The sequence below is a fragment of the Lichenostomus cassidix genome, chromosome 12 (genome assembly GCF_008360975.1).
Source record: "Lichenostomus cassidix isolate B80296 chromosome 12, HeHo_3.0, whole genome shotgun sequence".
Lineage (NCBI taxonomy): Eukaryota > Metazoa > Chordata > Aves > Passeriformes > Meliphagidae > Lichenostomus > Lichenostomus cassidix.
The window spans coordinates 15241730-15261166 of record NC_139493.1 but is presented as its reverse complement, the minus strand read 5'-3'; the positions used below and the strand labels follow the sequence as shown (position 1 = coordinate 15261166).

General features: G+C 43.0%; 2 protein-coding genes across 8 annotated transcripts in view; one reads left to right on the top strand and one right to left on the bottom strand.

The window, feature by feature from the left end:
- The window catches only part of LOC146431815 (6-phosphofructo-2-kinase/fructose-2,6-bisphosphatase 4), a 56543-nt gene extending 51761 nt beyond the window's left edge, over positions 1-4782 (top strand). Inside the window, exons 14-15 of one of the 2 annotated variants that reach the window (XR_014854769.1) lie at positions 2009-2229; positions 2978-4782. Coding sequence is in view for 1 of the 2 variants with exons in the window: in XM_085072893.1 (XP_084929019.1) it covers positions 2009-2068 (60 nt within the window). In the remaining variant the exon portion in view is untranslated. Of the gene's footprint in view, positions 1-2008 lie in introns of both variants that reach the window. The other variant, XM_085072893.1, reaches the window with a different exon arrangement.
- Positions 4783-7151: 2369 nt separating this feature from the next.
- PRKCD (protein kinase C delta) overlaps positions 7152-19437 on the bottom strand; it is a 60847-nt gene continuing 48561 nt past the window's right edge. For 5 of the 6 annotated variants that reach the window (XM_085072878.1, XM_085072877.1, XM_085072879.1 and 2 more), the window contains 12 exons: positions 19163-19248; positions 18743-18872; positions 18047-18147; positions 16905-16998; positions 16471-16601; positions 13239-13412; positions 12616-12707; positions 11640-11702; positions 10336-10474; positions 9326-9514; positions 8957-9085; positions 7152-7687 (listed from right to left, as the gene is read on the bottom strand). In XM_085072878.1, coding sequence (XP_084929004.1) covers positions 7529-7687; positions 8957-9085; positions 9326-9514; positions 10336-10474; positions 11640-11702; positions 12616-12707; positions 13239-13412; positions 16471-16601; positions 16905-16998; positions 18047-18147; positions 18743-18872; positions 19163-19248 — 1487 coding nt within the window. In that variant the 3' untranslated portion in view covers positions 7152-7528. The remainder of the gene's footprint in view (positions 7688-8956; positions 9086-9325; positions 9515-10335; positions 10475-11639; positions 11703-12615; positions 12708-13238; positions 13413-16470; positions 16602-16904; positions 16999-18046; positions 18148-18742; positions 18873-19162; positions 19249-19437) is intronic. The other variant, XM_085072880.1, reaches the window with a different exon arrangement.

The following is a 19437-nucleotide window of genomic DNA, read 5'->3' as shown; positions in this document are numbered from 1 at the left end:
TGGGTACAATTCCAGCTGCCATCATCTCATTTAATGGGATTCCTATGAGTAGAAATCCACTTACTGTTAATGAGGATATTGGTCCCTTTCTGAGCCCATGTTCATCTGGTCTCGCTGCTGGCTATTGTTTGTTTAATAAGCCCTTGGGGGTGTTTATCCCAGTTTTCTTCCTTCACTGTGATAGTTCAGCATGCTGCTTCCACAGCCTGTTTGTGTTTACTCAAATTCAAGCATTTTCTGCTTTCAGCTTTCTTGCCTACTTATCAATATTCCCTTTGTGTCTGTCTTAGTTGTTAAAATGCTGCTTTTATCTGATACCTCTCATTGACTGAAATAAGCCTTGCCTTAATCACCTCACTTCCTTTTAGCTTCATGTTTGAGCTGTCTAGTTCTCGCTGCTTGTGGACTAATTTCCAGTACTCTGGATTCCTGCATTTTGATGCTCCATTTCATGCTCCATTTAATTTTCTTTGAATCAACATCAGATGTTCAGCTTAAAAGATTTCAGCCAGTATTCTGGGAGTGCCTGTGGAGACCTCTCTGCAGTCCCAAGGAATTGCTGCATATGTTGCATCAGTTGCTAAGAAAAACACAAACAAACACACTAAATGCCAGCATGTACTGTTGGTTTGTTGGTTTTATTTTTTTCCTCTCAATAGCCATGCAGAATATGACTTGCCTTGCCAACTCCTCATGTTTTTAGACAGATATGGATGTTTTCTGATGCTTTCCACTTTCTGCAGAGGAGATGCTTCTTGCAGAAGCTTCTTTTTGAAATAGGGTTGTTGCTTTGGTTTCTTTCAAAGAGATGTGAGAGTGGGTCAGGCCATGTGCTGGTGGGTGCAGAGATTTACAGTAATTGGATGACTGTCCAGCAGCATTTGCTGTGTGTGTGTTCCCAGAAACTTTGGTGTGGTGTTCATGGTGGAAAATGGGGATTTACCCAAGGGCTTGAAGGCTGATGACAAAGGAAAGGGCTCACATGGATATAGGAGAACTGGTAAGGGCAGAGCAATGCTGGCAGAATTCAACCTCCAAAGAGAATCTGATGCTGCTTCTTTATATCCAGCTTTCATAAAAACTGGCTGGAAATCTAGAAACTGGGCTTGGGGAGGAGATTGAATTGCTTTTTGAGTTGACGAGTTTTGACTGATGGAGTTGTGTATCAGCATGTGATGAGAGACCCCCTCTGTGTGCTTGTGGGACTCTCCTTTCCCTGGAGCTGGACTGGAGAGACTTGTTTTGGATGTAAACTCTAATAAATGTGGTTATAAAACCACTAGAGCATTCCCTGATGTCAGTGTGACATCTGCTACATGGCTGTGTATCCCAAAGTGCATTTAAACTTTATGTTACCAGCTCTTTAGGGAACACTTGATGTTATCAGCTCTTCAGGGAGTTATTCAGAGTTGTTCCAGTGACTTGGCTGCTCACAGACAGGATCAGATTTGACTTTATGACTGTTGGTGTTAAGGAGTAATTTCCTGGAGTGTGCTTGGAACAAGGAGAGGTGGGCTTTCCTCCCTCAAGATTTTGTTGATTCTTATGTGGTTTATGACCTTTTCAGGGTTCTGTTTTGCGTTTCACTGCATGCATAAAGACTGGGAGAGGCAATGGATTAGAAAAACATGGTTAAAGCAGTGGTTAAAGGAAAAAAGGTTTTAAAAGCTGTAACATTGAGACGTGCATATGGTGTACAGGGACCAATTGTCCTGCCAGAACTGGTGTGACACAGGTCTGATGCTTTTCCCTGGCAGCAGAGATCCTGCTTTTGGGTGTCTGAAGGGCTCTGTGGAGCTCCCTGCACTGGGGCAAAGTCCAAGCCTGGTTCTGACTCCTGCTCAGGGGCTGGGCCCCTTCCTTGTGTTTTACAGAGCATTTTGAGGAAATAAGCATTACAACCTGCTCATCTTTTGCGTCATGTAACAGCTACATGTTGAGCAACAACTGTGGCCAGCTGAGAGTCCTTTGCTTTAAAATGTTATTATTTTTGTCTTTAAATTTGCAGAATGTAGGTGTGAACCGGTCGAGAGAAGAAGCTTTGAGGACAGTCCCCACCCACCTATAGCTGCAGCTCCCGGGGGCAGCCCTTCCTCCAGCAGCTCAGGGCCCGGAGGTGGCAGAGCAGGTTGGGATGAATGCTCCTCCCTTTCCCTTCATGACATTTCGAATGTGATTCCACTGCTTTGGAGAAAACCTGTGCTCGTGGATAACTCCCGGTGCTGAAAGGTATCAGTAAAAAAGATTGTGGGAAGCAGAGTACAGTTGGTTTTAGATTTTTCTTCTGTAAATTTGTGCAGTTTCAGTGGGTTTTTACTGTTCATCTGTGGATAATGCAAGGTGGTTAACTGCCCGTGTTGATCTTACTGTCAGATTTTAACTAGATTTTATTTTCTTTTGTAAGTGTTTTTTCTAAGAGTTCTCTTATTTTTACTGTGAATGATTGCCTAGAATTACATGGAGTTTTTTTGATGGCGTATTTAACATGGGCGAAATTCTACATTTTGAGCATTGGAGGCTTTATGTTGCAAAGCTGCTTTAAATGGGGAAGTCCATCAGCTCTGATAATTGTCCTGCGTTTTAAACTGAACTTTGGTTTGCCAACCGCAACTTCAAATTTTTCTGAAATTTCTGAGGGAGATGTTCCCTTTGGAAAATCAAAGCATTAAAGCTGGATTTGCTGCCTGGAAGATTCTGCTGTTTTAGGAAGATTTTAACATTTTCCAGAGACCAAGTGTATTTGGACGGCAGTGGGGGACTTTAGTGTGAGTGACAGCTGGGGAAGGAATCAAGGGAGAGATGGAGAGAGACGTGTCCTTTTTGCTGCAGTTATGGGAGGGGGATGAACAGTTTTTCTGAGGCTGGAAGGGAGGGAAAAAGGATTCAGCCTCTCAAGGGCTGGAAAAGCTGCTTGTCATTTTTTTAGGGAATTTTCGGAACGAATTTCAACATAAAAGTATATGTTTCTCTTTTATAGCCACATTTAATACGTACATCAGGAAACAGTACAGAAAGGTTAGGTGAGTTTAACCATTCTAACAGCTCATGCAACAAAAACCACCAGGTAAATTCTGAAATAATTTTTAACATGGCACACCTGCCTTAGGATTTTTTGTATTGTTTTTAAGCACCTTCCATCATCCCAATTCTTTATTGCTCTTTTATGCCTAGTGAAACTCCAGTGCTAAAAATGGAATTTTTTGTGTCTGTTGAGGTCACAACCTTTTAACTGTACTAAATCAAAGTGTATTTTGTATGTGTGTTACCAGACAACTGAAGGGAGCTGCCAGCACTGCTGCTGGCTCTAGCTCTGAAATGAGGAGACCTATTCTTAGGTAGTTGGACTGTGTTTTTTCTAAGGATTCTCTTCAATTAATTGAGCTTTTACCATGTAAGTTGTTGGGGCTGTTTTGTTGTTTTGTTTTTTTTTCTTTCCCGAATTCCTGTGTGAATACCAGGCCCTGGTAACATAGTTTTGCAGGCAAGGGCTAAATTGTCTTTTGTTTGTGCAGGGTTTATAAAATAATGTGCTGCTGTTGTGATTACTTTTTTTTTTAATAAGCTAAATTCAGCAATATATTCAGCTCTGGAAGTAAGCCATAGTGCATTGCTGGGTTCTGTTTTAGAAGAGGAATGTGTAGGGTGCAGAATGACCAGAAACACTTGCTTCAAGCGCTGCTGTCTAAAGCTTTGTGTGTGTGTGTGTGTGTGTTATGGTAATGACATTTCAGACCTTTATTAATTCAGCTGTGCCCCTAGTTGTGGGGTGAGGAGAAAGCCTGCCTGGCACTGCTCAGAGGAGTTAATTTATTGATGTGTTGTTAACAAGGCCACCTTTGTGGCACAACTGAAGGAGTAATTTCCCCTCCTGCTTTGGCGTGGGAAAGCCGGGCTCTGCTCCAGGCAGCCCTCACTCCTCTGCTGGGATAGCAGTGGTGGTTAAACAGCTTTTACACTGAGAATGTCAGACTTCATCTGTAAAAATCCTAGGAGGCTGCATTAGGAAAGTGGGATTTTACTGGCAGATTGTGAGCTTAAACGTGGCTGAAGAAATGTGGGGAAAAAGTGTTTCCCCCAGTGAGAGCTAAGCCCAGGGGCTGCTCCTCATTGCTGGTGAGCATGGCTTGAAGTGTCTCCTCTCTCCCTTTGTTTTACCTCTCTGATCTGTCAGAGGTGCTGTAACATCCTCAAGGCTACATGTTCTATGTACAGTAGGTATTTTTATAGCCTGCTTTCAAATATACTGTGATGAGTGTTTTACTACAATGGATGTTCAGTAAAAAGAGTTCTGTACAAGTGTAAATAAACTATTGTGCTGATACTTGAAGAGAAAAAAAAGAAGTTGTTTGTTCTACAGTAGGAAGGTTACTAAATCAGTGACTGCATCTGACCCTGGCTGGAGAGAGCAGGTGTAGATGATGAATGTAGATTTGAGGTGAATGTAGATTTGGAGTGATGGGTTCTCCCACAGTGTAACCGTAACTGCTGTTCTCGGAAGGCACAGTTAAGAATTGCAGATTACTGTCACTTTCTAAAAGTGTGTGTCCCCCTCTCCTGCCAGAATAGTCACTGACAGGAGAGAACTCTTGTCCTGGCCTTCTGTGTTTGTACCCATTTGTTTTACTGCCTCTGACTGTTGTGTGTGTGCCTGGCTCAGATGCAGTCTCTCGAATGGGATTAAATGTCCTTTCTTACAGTGTTGGCCTTCGTTGTGATCTTTCAGACAAATGTAATCATTTGACCTTTGATTCAAGTAATAAAGATCAAATGCTACAACGTGCACCCATGTGTGTTTCTTTCCATGTCCATTTCCAGTGGCTGAAGTGCCAGGTGAGTGTTCCTGAGCCTCCCCAGGGTTCCACAGCTTCCACCAGCTGGGTTAAGGGAGTTTATACATAACTGTAAGAATTAAATTAACTCACCCCTGTGGTTGCTTTACTCTGACAAATAACTACGATTTAAGTAAGAAACTCAGTAATGGAGAAAGAAGTTGGAAGAACTGTGTAAATAAATGCATGCCAGGATTTGCACACAGTGGAGGAGAAAGGTAAGATTTTATTAGTTCTGCCTGGGCACTGGGATTAAGATCTGTTCCACGCTCTCAGAACTACACTGTTCTTACATTGTCTTGAAAATAATGCTGCTGTTCTGAGAACAGTGAAAATCAACAGCCAAATGCTACTTGTCAGTACAAGTTTGTATGCAGAGGGGAGAGGGAGAGCATTAAATATGCAGGGTTATTTGTCATTCTGAAGGATAAGGACAAAATTAATTACTGCTTTGTGGTTTTAGAATTAGGTACTCAAATTTTCATGTCTTAGTGCCTGCATGTCCCCAGGTGGTAACCATTTGTCTCTTCTCTGCTAGGTGGGAGGAGTGTTTTCATTGCTTTTTAACTCCAGTATGTGTTTCTGTTTGGGAGGGAGGCAATTTTTGTGTTTGTTTTAGATTTTTTAGGCTGAATCTAGCTGTAGTATGAGGATGATGCAGACCTGATGGGTGAGTGAACGCAGGTGTTTGGTGCCCACAAGTGTCCCTGGGGTGCAGCAGTTCAGCAGAGGAGGTGGAGGAGCTCACCAGCCTGTGGAGCTTTCATGCCTGTGCTTTCAGGAAGTAACAGAGGTACAGGGCAGGGCCCTGGGCAGTGGCTGAACAGGACAGTGCTGCTGAGGCAGAGTGGAGGAGTAGTGGCTCTGCAGAGGAAAGGTGTCTGTGCCCCTGTGGCACAAATGCAGTTGGGCACAGCTGTGGCAACAGGAGATGCTCCTGGGACATCAGTCAAATGCCAGCTGAAAGAGTTGCTGTGTGAAGCCTCTTGAGCAGGTTTGGCACTTGTTACTCCAGAGCAAAGCAGGTGAGGGCAAGGAGCCAGCGTTCCCACAAGGAACAATTACTACTACTTGTAATTCATTACATCTTCTTGCTATGCAAATACCCACTGCTGCTGGCACCCACATTTGTTACTGCTTACCTAGAAGTGTGATTCTGCTCAGGTGCAAGTGTGCAGCTCTCACCTTCGAAAGCAGAATCACTTTCTGGTGAAAAATGGCAAACCAGAGTTTAGATGAGGGGGAAAAGCCCAGTTTCTTGCTCTCCCTGCAGCAGCTTGCAGGCTTGTTGCCCTTGGACAGGGGGTTGTAAACCAGGCCAACCCTGGCTCTTTGGGAATGCCAGCTGTGTTCTGCCCTTTCCAGCCTAAATCTGCTGCAGGCTCCAATGGCATCCAAGTCATGCTGGCATTACTTGAGTTAAAACAATAAGCTAGAGCTGTTCTTTAGGAGCAGAACAAAGACAGCACTGTATTTTTTTCAGTATCTGCAAAGCATTACAGCTTTCTCATGCTCTTTGAGTGGGATTAACAGTCTGAAACTACCCAGAAGCTCCAGGGTGCTCCTAGGAGCTCTGTAATGTTTCAAAACTCTTGGATGAACTGAGACATGTACATTTTTTCTGCCTGCTCAGTGTTGAGAAAATCAAATAATTTGCAATAGTGTTACAAGACACAGAAAGCTCTTGAGAAGCAAGGCATGTTGCTTCAGCCTGAATTTTATGAGCTGACTGCAAAGAGAAGGTTTTGGAAGCTTTATAGTAATTACATTAGTTTTTCATTCTCATTAATGGTTAAAAATGAAAATTCAGAAGTAGGTGTTGTAACAAAGCAGAATCTGGTTTTGTGCCCTTCTAATAGCAAGCAGAAGGAGCCACAGCTGCTGTGTTACAAACAAGCAAATAAAACTAGAAGAAGGATTTTGTGTTTGGCAGTTGAACAGAGTAATTCCTCAGGCAGAGCAGGCAAGTAACTCTACAGTCATTACCTGGATTCTGCCTTGCTGTGATTTGGTGGCAGAACCCTACATTCCCAGGCAGGATGGGGCTGCTCTGGGATGCTTAGGCCTCTGTCTCATGCTTGGACTGCCTTGGAATAAATATGCAGCATTTATTCAGCAAAAGCAGCCCTGAGCTGTTTCCCAAAGCAACTAGTGCTACACTAGGAATCTCTGCTTTTGCCTGATTCTTCATTTTGGTTAATTCACAAGAACATAATAAATATTTTAGGAGAGTGATCAGGGCTGACCAAGCATCATTTTTTCACTGTAGTTTAAAGACAACTGCATTAAATTACATACTGTTAAAAATCATAGAGCCATGAATGAAAGTCACATTAAACTTTCTTTTAATTGAAGACAAATAAAAGAACCAAGGGCTCAAACACATTTTAAAAAGACATCTTCTGTTCCCCAATGTCTTCTCTTGAGCAAAATATACAGCACATATATATATAACATAACTACATTCAAGTACCAAACAGAATTTATATTTTCCCAAACAGAGAAAATAATGCACGATTCACATACCTTAGACCCAACCATGCATAAAAACACTGCCAATAAATCAGGAGTTGAACATAATTCATCACACTACTGTGTATTATTCTGAAGTATCGACATAGTTGGAGTGCATTAACACTTGGAGTCTGGGTTTGTAACCTGGAGTGTAACCCTGCTTTGAAGTCCAGCTGTTCAGAGACTTACTTGTTCAAGATCTGTTCAAATTTAGGGTTAATAAAAGAAAATCCATCAAATGCAGACTGATCCATGGACTCAATCAGATTTTTGTCACTGTAAGACAATTTTGGCTTCTCGCTCAGAAATTCTCTGTCAAAGTTGTTGTAGTCACTTGCTGATTTCTGTGTTAGAGAGGCAAAACAGGTTGAGAGAAACTTTGTAATTTTCTTCCAGAACAAATTACTTCAATACAAAAGGTTGGGAAGTTAGTCTTAAAGCTCCCTCCCTCCTTCCCCCGCTTTAGAGAGAAAACTCATTTTAACCTATTATAACAAGATTATAAGATTATAACTGTGCAATGTCTTGTTGTAAGTTGGAAACCAACAGAAAAACCAAACCCAGGTTGCTTTGGAGAAGAACCACCTGGATTAGTGATAACACTGGGTTATTATCCACAGCTTATCTATTGACAAAGGCAATGCAACATTTACATGTAAGGCCAACATTTCTTGCCATTAACCAAAATGCTTGAATTCCTGAGAGCATTTTACAGCCTTGACTTGTTCAGAGAAAAAAGCAATGCCCTATAGCAGCTGCTTTGTGTCTGTGCTTCATAAATATTCATGAAACTGAAAACTGTTTTACACTCTGAACCACCAAAGATTACTGTTTGTAGGATCCTTATATTTCCAGATTTCCCAGTTCTCTGGGAACAAGCAATACGAAACCAAGTGGGTTTGAAGGGGACAATTCTCCTCCATCGAGTACATTTTAATGACAATGTTGCTTCCAGATAATTTCACCTGTTCCAGTAACAAGCTGGAGAAGCACTGGTTTGGAGGTTTAACCAGGTGAGATGAAGCAGCAGCATCCCACTGTGATACAGACTGAGTAACAAGCTGTTCTTTAGATTTTTTTTAGGTGACATCAGGCATGTACATTAATTCTAAGTTCAGTAGCATAGAGAATGCTGCTTCTTGCCCCCTTGGGAGACGCCTGGGTGAGTTTGAGGCAGCAGAGATTTAATGTTTGCACAGAGTGCCTGCAGTCAGGAACCAGCTGAGCAGCCTTGAGCTACTGCTGCTCCTCCCACATGGCATTTCAGAAAAGAAAACGGCAACTAATTTTTAACACAGAAATTCAGAAATTTCTAACATAGAGGGGAATGGAGGTCAAAGGTATCTGTTTGTTTTCCTGAACATTTTCTTCATAAAGAAGCTCCTTGAGAGAAGCAGGAAGAGAGTCTTAATGGGAAGATCTCAGGGCAGTCAAAGGAGTACAGTGCACCTGTGTGTAACTAAATCATCCAAGAACAATGGGGTTACAGATACACAACTTCCTCATCTGTAAAATGTGAGGAGAAAATGAAAGTAAGATACTTAGGGCAGATACAGAATTCACCCCTTATCCCTGGGCTGCTGTTTACTAAGAACAAAGAACAACCCACTTACCACTTTGGGCCTGAAGGGAGGGTCCACCTCCCTCTTCTCTAGCGCTGTCCAGTTGATTGTTTTGAAGAAGGGATGGTCTCTGATATTCCCAGTGACCCCAAGTCGTTTTGCTGGATCCCTTTCAAAGAGCTGCAAGAGAAGACACCCAATCAAGTGTTACAGCTGCTCCAAAGGCACTTGGCAGTGGAAGAGTAACAGGTATGGTGCTAGAGTAACTAAGGGTGCTGACAGTAAACAGAGCATTAGTAATGAATCTGACCGGGATTTCCTGTTGTAAGAGCAATTTGCTGATGAACAGCTCCTTCCCAAAGCCTAGATTTGTCCCTCCCTGGACAGAGGCAGCACCCACACAGTGATCAGCAGTCCTACCTTTTCTAATATATCCTTGGACTCCTTGGTAATCCAGCGTGGGTAGTGAGGAGTGTCCACTCGGATGGACTCAAAGAGTTCATCTTCGTCGTCGCCGTGGAAGGGGGATTGGCCAATCAGCATCTCATACAGCAGCACCCCGAACGACCACCAGTCCACAGAGAACGTGTACCGCAAACCCTGCAGGATCTTGGGCCACACAGCAACCAGTGCAGGTAAGCAGTAAGAAGCAGCAATACATCCCAAAAACCAGGAAAGGGATTTCAAGAGAGACTAAAAACTAGAGCATTTAGGAGAAAACATCCATCTCTCTGGGAAATTGTGGACACTGATGCAGAGCTGTGGTTTTACCCATGGCTGCTGTTTGTGGCAGTGGGGCCAGCTCTGGACAGGTCTTTGCTCTCATTCAGAAATTTTCTCCCTTAACTTTAAATAACCATAGACTTAGTAAACATCCTCTCTAGCTTCTTTACAAGATGAAGGGAGAAGCAAATAGTGATGCAAAGTAGATTCCTACAGAAGGCTTTAATGATTATAGCTTTAGAAGCTAAATACCTTAGTTGAGCTACCTTGCAAATGAGAATTTAAAAAAAAACAACTAAGCACACAGAATTTAACTCTGTGAGATTCCCCTTAGAAGCTCCTTTTGTTTTAAATCCTGGTTGGTTGTGTTGATACAAGTCTCTTCTCCATCTGCAGTACACATACAAAAATTCATTCTGCAGGAGCCCTGTGTATGTGCTGGCTACAGCTAACCCCCAGCTCTTAAAAACCTGAGCATTTTAACTTTCTAAAATCACATTTTTTAAGCTTAAAGCTACCGAATATGTAAAAATCTCAAGTACCTTTTATAAAGAATGCTGATATAATTTTTTCCTCTGATTTTTACCTCTAATTAGACTTGGGCTTTTCTGAATTATTAGTCTACAAAGAGGTGATTAATCACAGCAGCTGTTGTGCCATCAGGGCACTAAATGCAGCCCAGCAGTGTCTGTGTGTGCCACACTGACCTCGGGAGCGATGTAGTCGGGGGTGCCACAGAAAGTGCTCGCCTTGTTGTCGCCAACAACGTTTTCTTTGCACATTCCAAAATCAGCTATTTTGATGTGGCCTTCTTTATCAAGCATCACATTGTCCAGTTTTAGGTCTCTGCAGAAAGTGTTTAAAAGATGTTGTGCTTTTAGTCATTTTTGTAAAGAGATGCACACAGCTTCACTGATACACACCTCCCATACTGCACACACAGAGGCTTTTCAAGAAAATAATTCATCAATGCTATCCATACAAACCGGTAGTTTTGCGCTTTGAAGGCATGAGGGACAAGGGAAGAATTCTTGTCAGAGAAAATAAGAGGCTGAGGTGCATATATGGAAGGTGACCATATAATCCTCCACATTTGCTTTCAGATCCAAAAGCACAGCCAGAGCTTCTGTTGCTGCTGGAAGGCGGTATAAGTTAATGCCCCAGCAGCTGACACAGCAGTGCTGCACCAGCTCCAGGGCTCAAAAGAAGGATTGTGTTGGATTCTGAGAGCCTTTGGCAGGAATTTGATTATTTGAAACCTGCCCAGCTCTTAACACTACCTGTGACTTGTTCCTGGTTACAGCACAAGTTCATGTGTCGTGGCACAGCCTGTGAAGTGTCCTATTCATGTCTTTTCTCAGAATAACACTATTCGACCAAGTAAGAGCTTGTTTCCCAGCAGTTTCCAAAAGCTACATTCCCTCCCTTTGACCATCTTTTTTTTTTGGTCCATCTGGCTGCAAAAGCACATACCAAGGAGGGCAGGCTGAAGAGAAACTGAACAGCCCTCTGCTTACCAAGAAAGACTGAAACAGCAGAGAATTTCACATAAGAACAGGGCAGTCTTTTCTTGTGGGTAACTGAAGTTCCCTGTAGCAGTGGATCAGGGTGTGGCCTTTGATGCTTCAACCTGATGAGGCAGAAGCATCAATATTTTGGTTTCACCAGAAGGCAGAAGCAGGTGACTTTCACCTCAAGGTTTGCTCAAGATTAGTAGGACCTCTCAAGGACCCTCTCCCTCACTCCAAATGAAACAGACTTATTATTTGAAGGCAGTGTTTAAAAGTAACTGAAACAAAACTGCTTTTGTGTAACACAAATACCATTCCATCATTCCAGTTGCCAAGGAAAAACACACAAATAGAGATTCATCTCAGGCATGTTAATGGTCTTGGAACTCCATCAGATCTCTGACAGACAGCTTGTACTTGTTACATCAATCAGGAATTCAAAGATGCATGAAGTGCTAAGACAATTCCCAGGTCCCAGTCTGGAGCTAGCTAATACTCACCTATAAATAATGCCTTTGCTGTGAAGAAACTGGAGCCCACATAAAATTTCAGCTCCGTAAAACCTGAAAAGACCAAAACCAAATTGTTTAATGTTTGCTCAGTTATAACACAGTCAATGCAGATAGCCAAAATAATATTGTGGACATCTTTCCATGGAGCGAGAAGCACTGTACACATCTTTAAATCCCAATATACCTGTGTCTAAGCAGCCAGATGCTGTTAAGCTGCACGTTAATCCCTTCACCACACATCGGCAGTGTCCAACACCAAACAGCAGAGGGGACACGACAGCAATTTGCTGTAAGGCTTCATCCCACTTCCCTCAGGGAAAACCATCCCTGTCCTCCTCTTTATTAACAGTCTGTGGTTTTAGTGCCTTTTGAAAGACAGCTACTGGGAGCTCAGCCCTCAAGGATTGCTGTAGGAGGGGCTGAGCACCAATGGCAAGGTTAGAATTGGGCCTCACCTGTTTCCCTCTGCACCTGCCTGGTCACAAAAGACAGGCTGAAAAGAAGCATCACTTCAGGGACACTCTCCTCAAAAAATAGAAGTGATAATCTAGGGGACATGAAGGGAAATCTAAAAGAATACTTCCTTCTGCCCCAAAAAGTATTAAAACCTATTTTTTAATTGGAAAAATACAAAACTATTTCCATTTTGGTATAGCAGATGAATGTATACTGAAGCTGTACCTTTTGCTTTTCAGTGCTGGCTCATGTTGCAGTTTATTTTGCACCCCTAGCTACAAGCATCCCATAAAGTAAAACATCACACTGATATGTAAATTAAGAAAGCTTAATTCCACAAATAACTAAGCAAACCTCTTTACTGTATTCAGACAGTGCCTGGAAGCAGCTTTTCAATTATGAGCCACTGAAACTTGAGTGCAGGTAAGGAGCAGCACAGAACTAGAAGCAGTAAACCGAGAGAGCAAAATCATGCATGGAGATGGGGAATGAAGGGTTGAGGACTCACGTTGCTCTGTAGAGGTCGAAACGCCCCTTGTCTTGTATGTGGAACATCAGGTCTCCCCCATTCAGGAACTCCATAACGAAGAACAAGTGATCCTTTTGCAAATAACCAGGGAATGAAACAATTACTGATGCTATTCCAACCACAGATGAAGTAGCAGAGTGCCTACAGGGGACCAAGCAGCCACTTCCCTCTTCTCCTGAAGGGTTTCTGTTTCATGCACCCCTATGAGGCTCCTGCCTGTTCTTGTAAAGATAAATATCTGATTTTGTATTCTATGAGTTTCCAGACTTAACAAAATACAGATTTACACAGAATTACTAATTTCTACCTGTGACAGTCATCCTTTTTCCTCTCACTGAGGGTGAAGCTCAGATCAAAGGGTGATTTAAATTAAACGCCTTCTTATTCCAGACTGCATAGATGTTTTTCTGATTTTATTCTGTCCTTATCAAGATATGTTTGGTCATACTCATATTTACTTTCCATTGGGCCCATGAATTATTGCAGAGCACAACAAAAGAACATTTAATTCTTGCATCACTAAATTACTTTCATTTGACTGCTGGCAATCCATTAAAGGGCTCAGCCTGTTGTGTTGCTGTCACCATGGGGCTTTTCCTTACCTTTGTCTGAAATGTGCAGTAAAGATGTGTGAGAAATGGATTTTCCCAGGCAAGAGCAAGGACCCGCTTTTCCACCATGGTACATTCCACATCATCATCAATTAGCACCACATCCTTTTTCAGAGCTTTGACAGCAAAGAATTCATTCTTCCCTTTCAGCTCAGCAAGCAGAACCTACAAAAAATAAAAGATAAGAGTAGAGCAAATGCAGGAAAGACTGTTGCTGATTATATCAGTGAAGGAAAGCCAAAGGTGTACACTGCAGGTGCACTGACAATTCAAAAAACACATTTAAATGGCAAAGATGAGGGAGGCTTGGGAAGGTGAAGCTGCTGAACACTGAGATAAGGAGATGGGCTCAAGGACCATGTACCACAGTGTTGTGGTTTGACACTGGCCAAACACCAGACACCCATGACTGCCACTCACTTGCTCTCCCCTGCCATGGCTGGGCAGAGGAGAGAAAAATTTAACGAAGGGGTCATGAGATAAGAACCAAGAGAAAATACTCCAAGGGCCAAACAGGCTCAACTTAGAGGCACAATGTAAATTTATCTTCCTCTGGCTTTGTTAGTAATAATGAGAAGTAAAATAAGACCTTAAAGACACCTTTTCTCCTGCAACCCCTCCCTCCTTCCCATCAACAGCACAGGGAGATGGGGTGGGAGTTTTGGTCAGTTCATCGCTGAGATCTTCTGCTGCTCAGGGAGAGGAGTATTTCCCCTGCTGCGCCGTGCAGTCCCTTCCCATGGGAGACAATTCTCCAGAGCGGTTCCAATCTCACAAGCAAGCAGTCCTCCCAAAACTGCTGTGGCATGGGTCACTTGTCCACAGGGTACATTCCTCCAAGGACAGGCTGCTCCAGCCTGGAAGCAGGTGCTCCCTCTCTCCATGGGGTCTCCCACTGGACCACAGCCTCCTCCAGGCATCCACCTGCTCCAGAATGGGCACCTCCCCATGGCTGTGAGTGGATCTCTGCATCCCCCGTGGATCCCCATGGGCTGCAGGGGCACAGCTGCCTCACCATGGTCATCCCCACGGCCTGCAGAGGAATCTCAGCTCTGGTGCCTGGAGCATCTCCTCCCCCTCCTTCTTCACTGACCTTGGTGTCTCCGTGTTGTTTCCCTCACATGTTCCCACCTCCTCTTCTTCTCTGGCTAGGAAAAAACTATATCCCCCCCACCTTGTTTTGATTTTCTTCTTAAATATGTTATCATAGAGGCATTACTAACATCTCTAATTGGCCCGGGCTTGGCCAGAGGCAAGTCCATCATCTTCAGAGCCATCAGGGATTGGCTCTGCTAGACATAGTGGAAGCTTCTAGCAGCTTCTCACAGAAGCCACCTCTGTGGCCCCCCCACTATCAAAAACCAGGCCACACAAGACCAACACATTCCACCCCCTGCCTCTGTGAATGACATATTTAAGAATTATCATTAAAATCCATGTTCAACAGACAATCTTCACTTAGAACAACAAAAACAAAAGAAAACCAAACAGAAGAAAAAGTTCCGTCCACCAAATCCACAAATATCATTATCACAACAGAACAAAAAGGAAAAATTACACAAAATCCACCCCTGGACTCTTCACTACAATTACAACACAAATTTCCCACTGTTATTCTACCCAGTAACACAATTTAATACTTGCTTTGCCCATTATTTCTCCCAATTAGTATCCTTATCTCAAAGTCCTCATGACTACCCATATTCTCCACCAAAAATATTGTGGTTTGATGCTGGCCAAATGCCAGACACCCATGACAGCCACTCACTTGTTCTCTCTTGCCACAGCTGGGCAGATGACCACAAACGGGTCATGAGTTGAGATAAGAACAGAGAGAAAATACTCCAAGGGCAAAACAGGCTCAACTTAGAGGTATAAAGTGAATTTACTACTAACAAAGTCAGAGGATGATAATGAGAAGTAAACTAAGCCCTTAAAGACACCTTTTTCCCCCAAACCCCTCCCTCCTTCCCATCAACAGTGCAGGGAGACAGGGGTTGGGGGTTTTGGTCAGTTCATCACTGAGATCTTCTGCTGCTGCTCAGGGAGAGGAGTTGTTCCCCTGCTATGACATGAGGACCCTCCCATGGGAGACAGTTCTCCATGAACTCCTTCAGAGTGGTTCCAATCTCATGAACAGCAGTCCTCCCAAAACTGCTGCAATGTGAGTCCCTCCCACAGGCAGACAGTCCTCCCAAAACTGCTGTGGCATGGGTCACTTGTCCACAGGGTACATTCCTCCAAGGACAGGCTGCTCCAGCCTGGAAGCAGGTGCTCCCTCTCTCCATGGGGTCTCCCACTGGACCACAGCCTCCTCCAGGCATCCACCTGCTCCAGAATGGGCACCTCCCCATGGCTGTGAGTGGATCTCTGCATCCCCCGTGGATCCCCATGGGCTGCAGGGGCATAGCTGCCTCACCATGGTCATCCCCACGGCCTGCAGAGGAATCTCAGCTCTGGCTCCTGGAGCATCTCCTCCCCCTCTTTCTTCACTGACCTTGGTGTCTCCGTGTTGTTTCCCTCACATGTTCTCACTTCCTCCTCTGGGTAGAAAAAAGACTGTGTCCCACTTTGGTTTGATTGTCTTCTTAAATATGTTATCAGAGGCATGACCACCATCTCTAATTGCAAGTCCATCTTCAGAGCCATCAGGGATTGACTCTATTGGACAAGGTGGAAGCTTCTAGCAGCTTCTCACAGAAGGCACCTCTGTGGCCACCCGGCTACCAAAAACCAGGCCACACAAAACCAACACCCAAAGGCACAGCAGTCTTTCTGTCAATGTCTGGTGAGTGTATAAACAGCAGCCATGTAAAGCCTGTTCTGTCACTAGAGCTGTGGTTTCAGAGACAGCAGTGGACACAGCCTGTGGAGGTCACTGCTCTCCCAAACATCCTCTGCCATTGCTTGGGGCATTGTGAGGCTATTTTTGTAAGGAGGGAACAAATCTGAAATATCCATCTGTACTGGGTGCATTAAAGGACAACTCCTCTGCCTTGACACTAAACACTGACAAACTGTTGAGCATGATGAATCACTTTTGAGTTTTGACAATATCCAGCTGATGAATTTCTAGTGTCTTTGACCAAGACATCTGTATATAATTCTGTTAAGAGATTACTGACTCAAGAAGCTGTGAGACCATTCTGGTTAAGGGAAAAAGCCCATCACATAGCAGAGATCAAGCGAGGCAGACCCTTAAGTTCTCCCTTAAGTTACATACCTTTCCAAAGCTTCCTTTCCCCAAGACTTTGTGGAAGACAAAGCTGTCTACGCTGAATTTTCTCCTTGCAAGTCTCGACGCTGTGTTGGCTGTCCTCCCCTCCCAGAGCTTATCATACTCGCTGCTATCTGCTGATCAAAACAGGGAGGGGAAAGTTCAATGTGTGCAGAAACACTGCATGACTCAGAGCCCTCGGTAAGAATTAAGTACTGACACAGTATTTCAATGCATCTGCTGCTGAAGTACTGGTGAAATGAAACATAAGGGCCACCTCCTGTGTAAGCATTTTGTGTGGCCAGGAGATGGTAAAAAGAAAGATGTTTTTGCTTTTAACAGCACTTATTTAAAAAATTGTCTAACACAAGGCAAGAATGAATAACTACTTAAATTGTCTGGTAGGTAAGTGGCTGTATTGAAACACTGTGTTTTCTCACCTGTTGCGTCTCCTGGAGCTTTATGTTTCTTATCAAAATCTTGATAAATACCAACACTTTCTACAGATCCAGAATCAGACCTTCGTGAAGATCTCTGAGGACAAGGGGAACATTTGAAATTATATTAACACTATTACTTTAGAAATAGAGTAACAGCTTTAAATGTAACATGATGGCACCATAAACTTTTCTTTTAAATTATTAACTCCCAGTACATATCTTTTCTCAAGAAGTCTAGTTCATAGTCAATTTAGTCACCTTCTTTACAGCTTCACAGCAGCCAATTGCTTTACTTCCTTCACTGCAAGAAAATAAGTCACTGAAATTCCTGGACAGTCTATGTTGTATTGTTCATTGCAAAATAATTAAAAGTATAATGGTTTGAATCCCAGTGGGAAGAATTTGAACTGTGGGAAAATGTCCCCTTGGATGTATGTTCATGTGAAAGAGGAGATGGGAATCACTTCTACTGGACATGCTGAAGTCATATCTGTATGTGACATCCTGTCTTTAGCACAGGGAAACAACTTTTACATATGGAAGATCCCTGAGATCACATTTCAGTAAGGAAAAGATTGAGCTCCTGTGTCATGAAAGAGCTGGCACAACAGCACTCACTGTTTTCAAAGTAAATATCCTGTGAAAGCTTAGGAATACACATCTCAGAGGAAGCACTGTTGGCTTTTGTGATATATTTTCCTGTTTTATTCCAGAGCTTGTGTCTGAATCTTTATTTGCAGAAGTTAACCACAAAAGAATCATGCCGCAGCAGGAGATGAACAATGCAAGCTGTGGGACCAGCATTAATTCCAAAGAAGTTCTCTGTGTGTATATATATTTAGATCAGATGAATAAAAATTGAGAATACCTGGTATATTTCTCCTTATTAATTCTATCACTCGAGTGGAATTTTAAAGTTGAAGCATGTAAAAACAGATTTCAGCATTATGATGCCATTGAATAGAAAGGGAGAGAATAATCTTGGCACCACAGAAGAACACAATTGCATTTCAGGAAACTACACGCCTCTAAAAAAAATTCTTTAAGTGGCACACCCCCTCCCCTATTTCAATTTCAGCCTATTGATATCTTTGTTAGTCTCTATAACTGTAAAATTTAAAAAGACAAAGCTGTTTGCTTACCTGGCTAACTTGATTTAAAGCTTCAGCTAGCAACTTCTGGTTTATTCCACATAAGTTTGCCACCTTCTTCTGGCATTTATGATGCACATTCATCCCACATTCTAAAAGAAATGTAAGGATTGTTATACAAGCATCAGGAAAATATTGACATTACAACAAACAGGGCTGTTTTCTCTGCAGTTCAGAAACCTTTTTAAAAACAGACTGGACATGGACCTGTCATTGCTCGAAAACTGCTGTTTTTATCCTTTAACACAATGAAAGCTAAAAATTGTTTCACAAGGAGAAAACCTCCAATCATCATTACTTTATTCTCAAAATCTGTTACAATAAGGATCACCTTGCCTTTTGGTGGGAGAATTACAGAAGCAGGATTTACAGTAAACTCTTTGAACACACTTTTAGATGCTCCATTGAGTCAGTCACCATATTTCAGCTATTCCCAAAGCAGTAATTTTGATAACACTCAAGATTACAGCTCTGCAGTGTTTCCTGACTCCTTCAGCAGCTCACCTTGGCTGAGCTGTCCCATGAGCCCATTGCCTCTGCCTCTCTTTAGTACAAAAGCTTTCTCACCCCATATGGGTGAGACGAATCCCACCCGACACAACACACATGGAAAGGCACAGTGTGCAGCAGCAGCCAATCTCCTGTGTGGGGGAAACTCTGGAGAGCTGCCAGCTGCCTCCTGCTCACCTTCACACTTGAGGCCTTGCTTGACCAGCCCCCAGAGCAGGCTGCCACAGTGGTCACAGAAGGTGGGGCTCATGTAGTTGTAGACGCGGAAGCGATGGGGCATGTCGATGTTGAACCGCTCCTTCTGGAACTGAGCACAGGACAGCAATTGCACATCAGCCTCAGCTCCCTCATCCAGCAGGGAAATGGATCTGCCCATCACACACCACCCCCTTGCAGAGCTTTTTGCTGCTTTTCTTACTTGAAAGCTTTGCCCACTGAGTGTTACAGAACTTTATACAACTTCAAGCAAAGACAGACCCTTGGGTTGTACAGCCAAGCATCTCCCAAATAGAGTAGGCAGGTTCTGCACAAGGTTTTGTTAGTCCAGGAATGTTTAATTACATAATTACACTCTAAATATATTGTTCCAGCTCTTACCATTGTGTCCCTGCTGTTGGCTGCAGTACCAGTACACCTCCCAATGATTTTATCAATGCATTTCTTATGAATAGCAGCATTGCATTCTTCAAGACATGCACAAGAAAAGAAAGGATTTCTTCAGATAATAAATACATGGGATGAGGCGTTTGCATGTAATAGCAGAATGTGAAAATCACACTCCTTTTGCATCCTACTATATACATCAACAACTTTTCTATCAAGATAATCTTTTTTAAGCTAATTCTCCCACCCTTTTTCTTTTACCATAAACT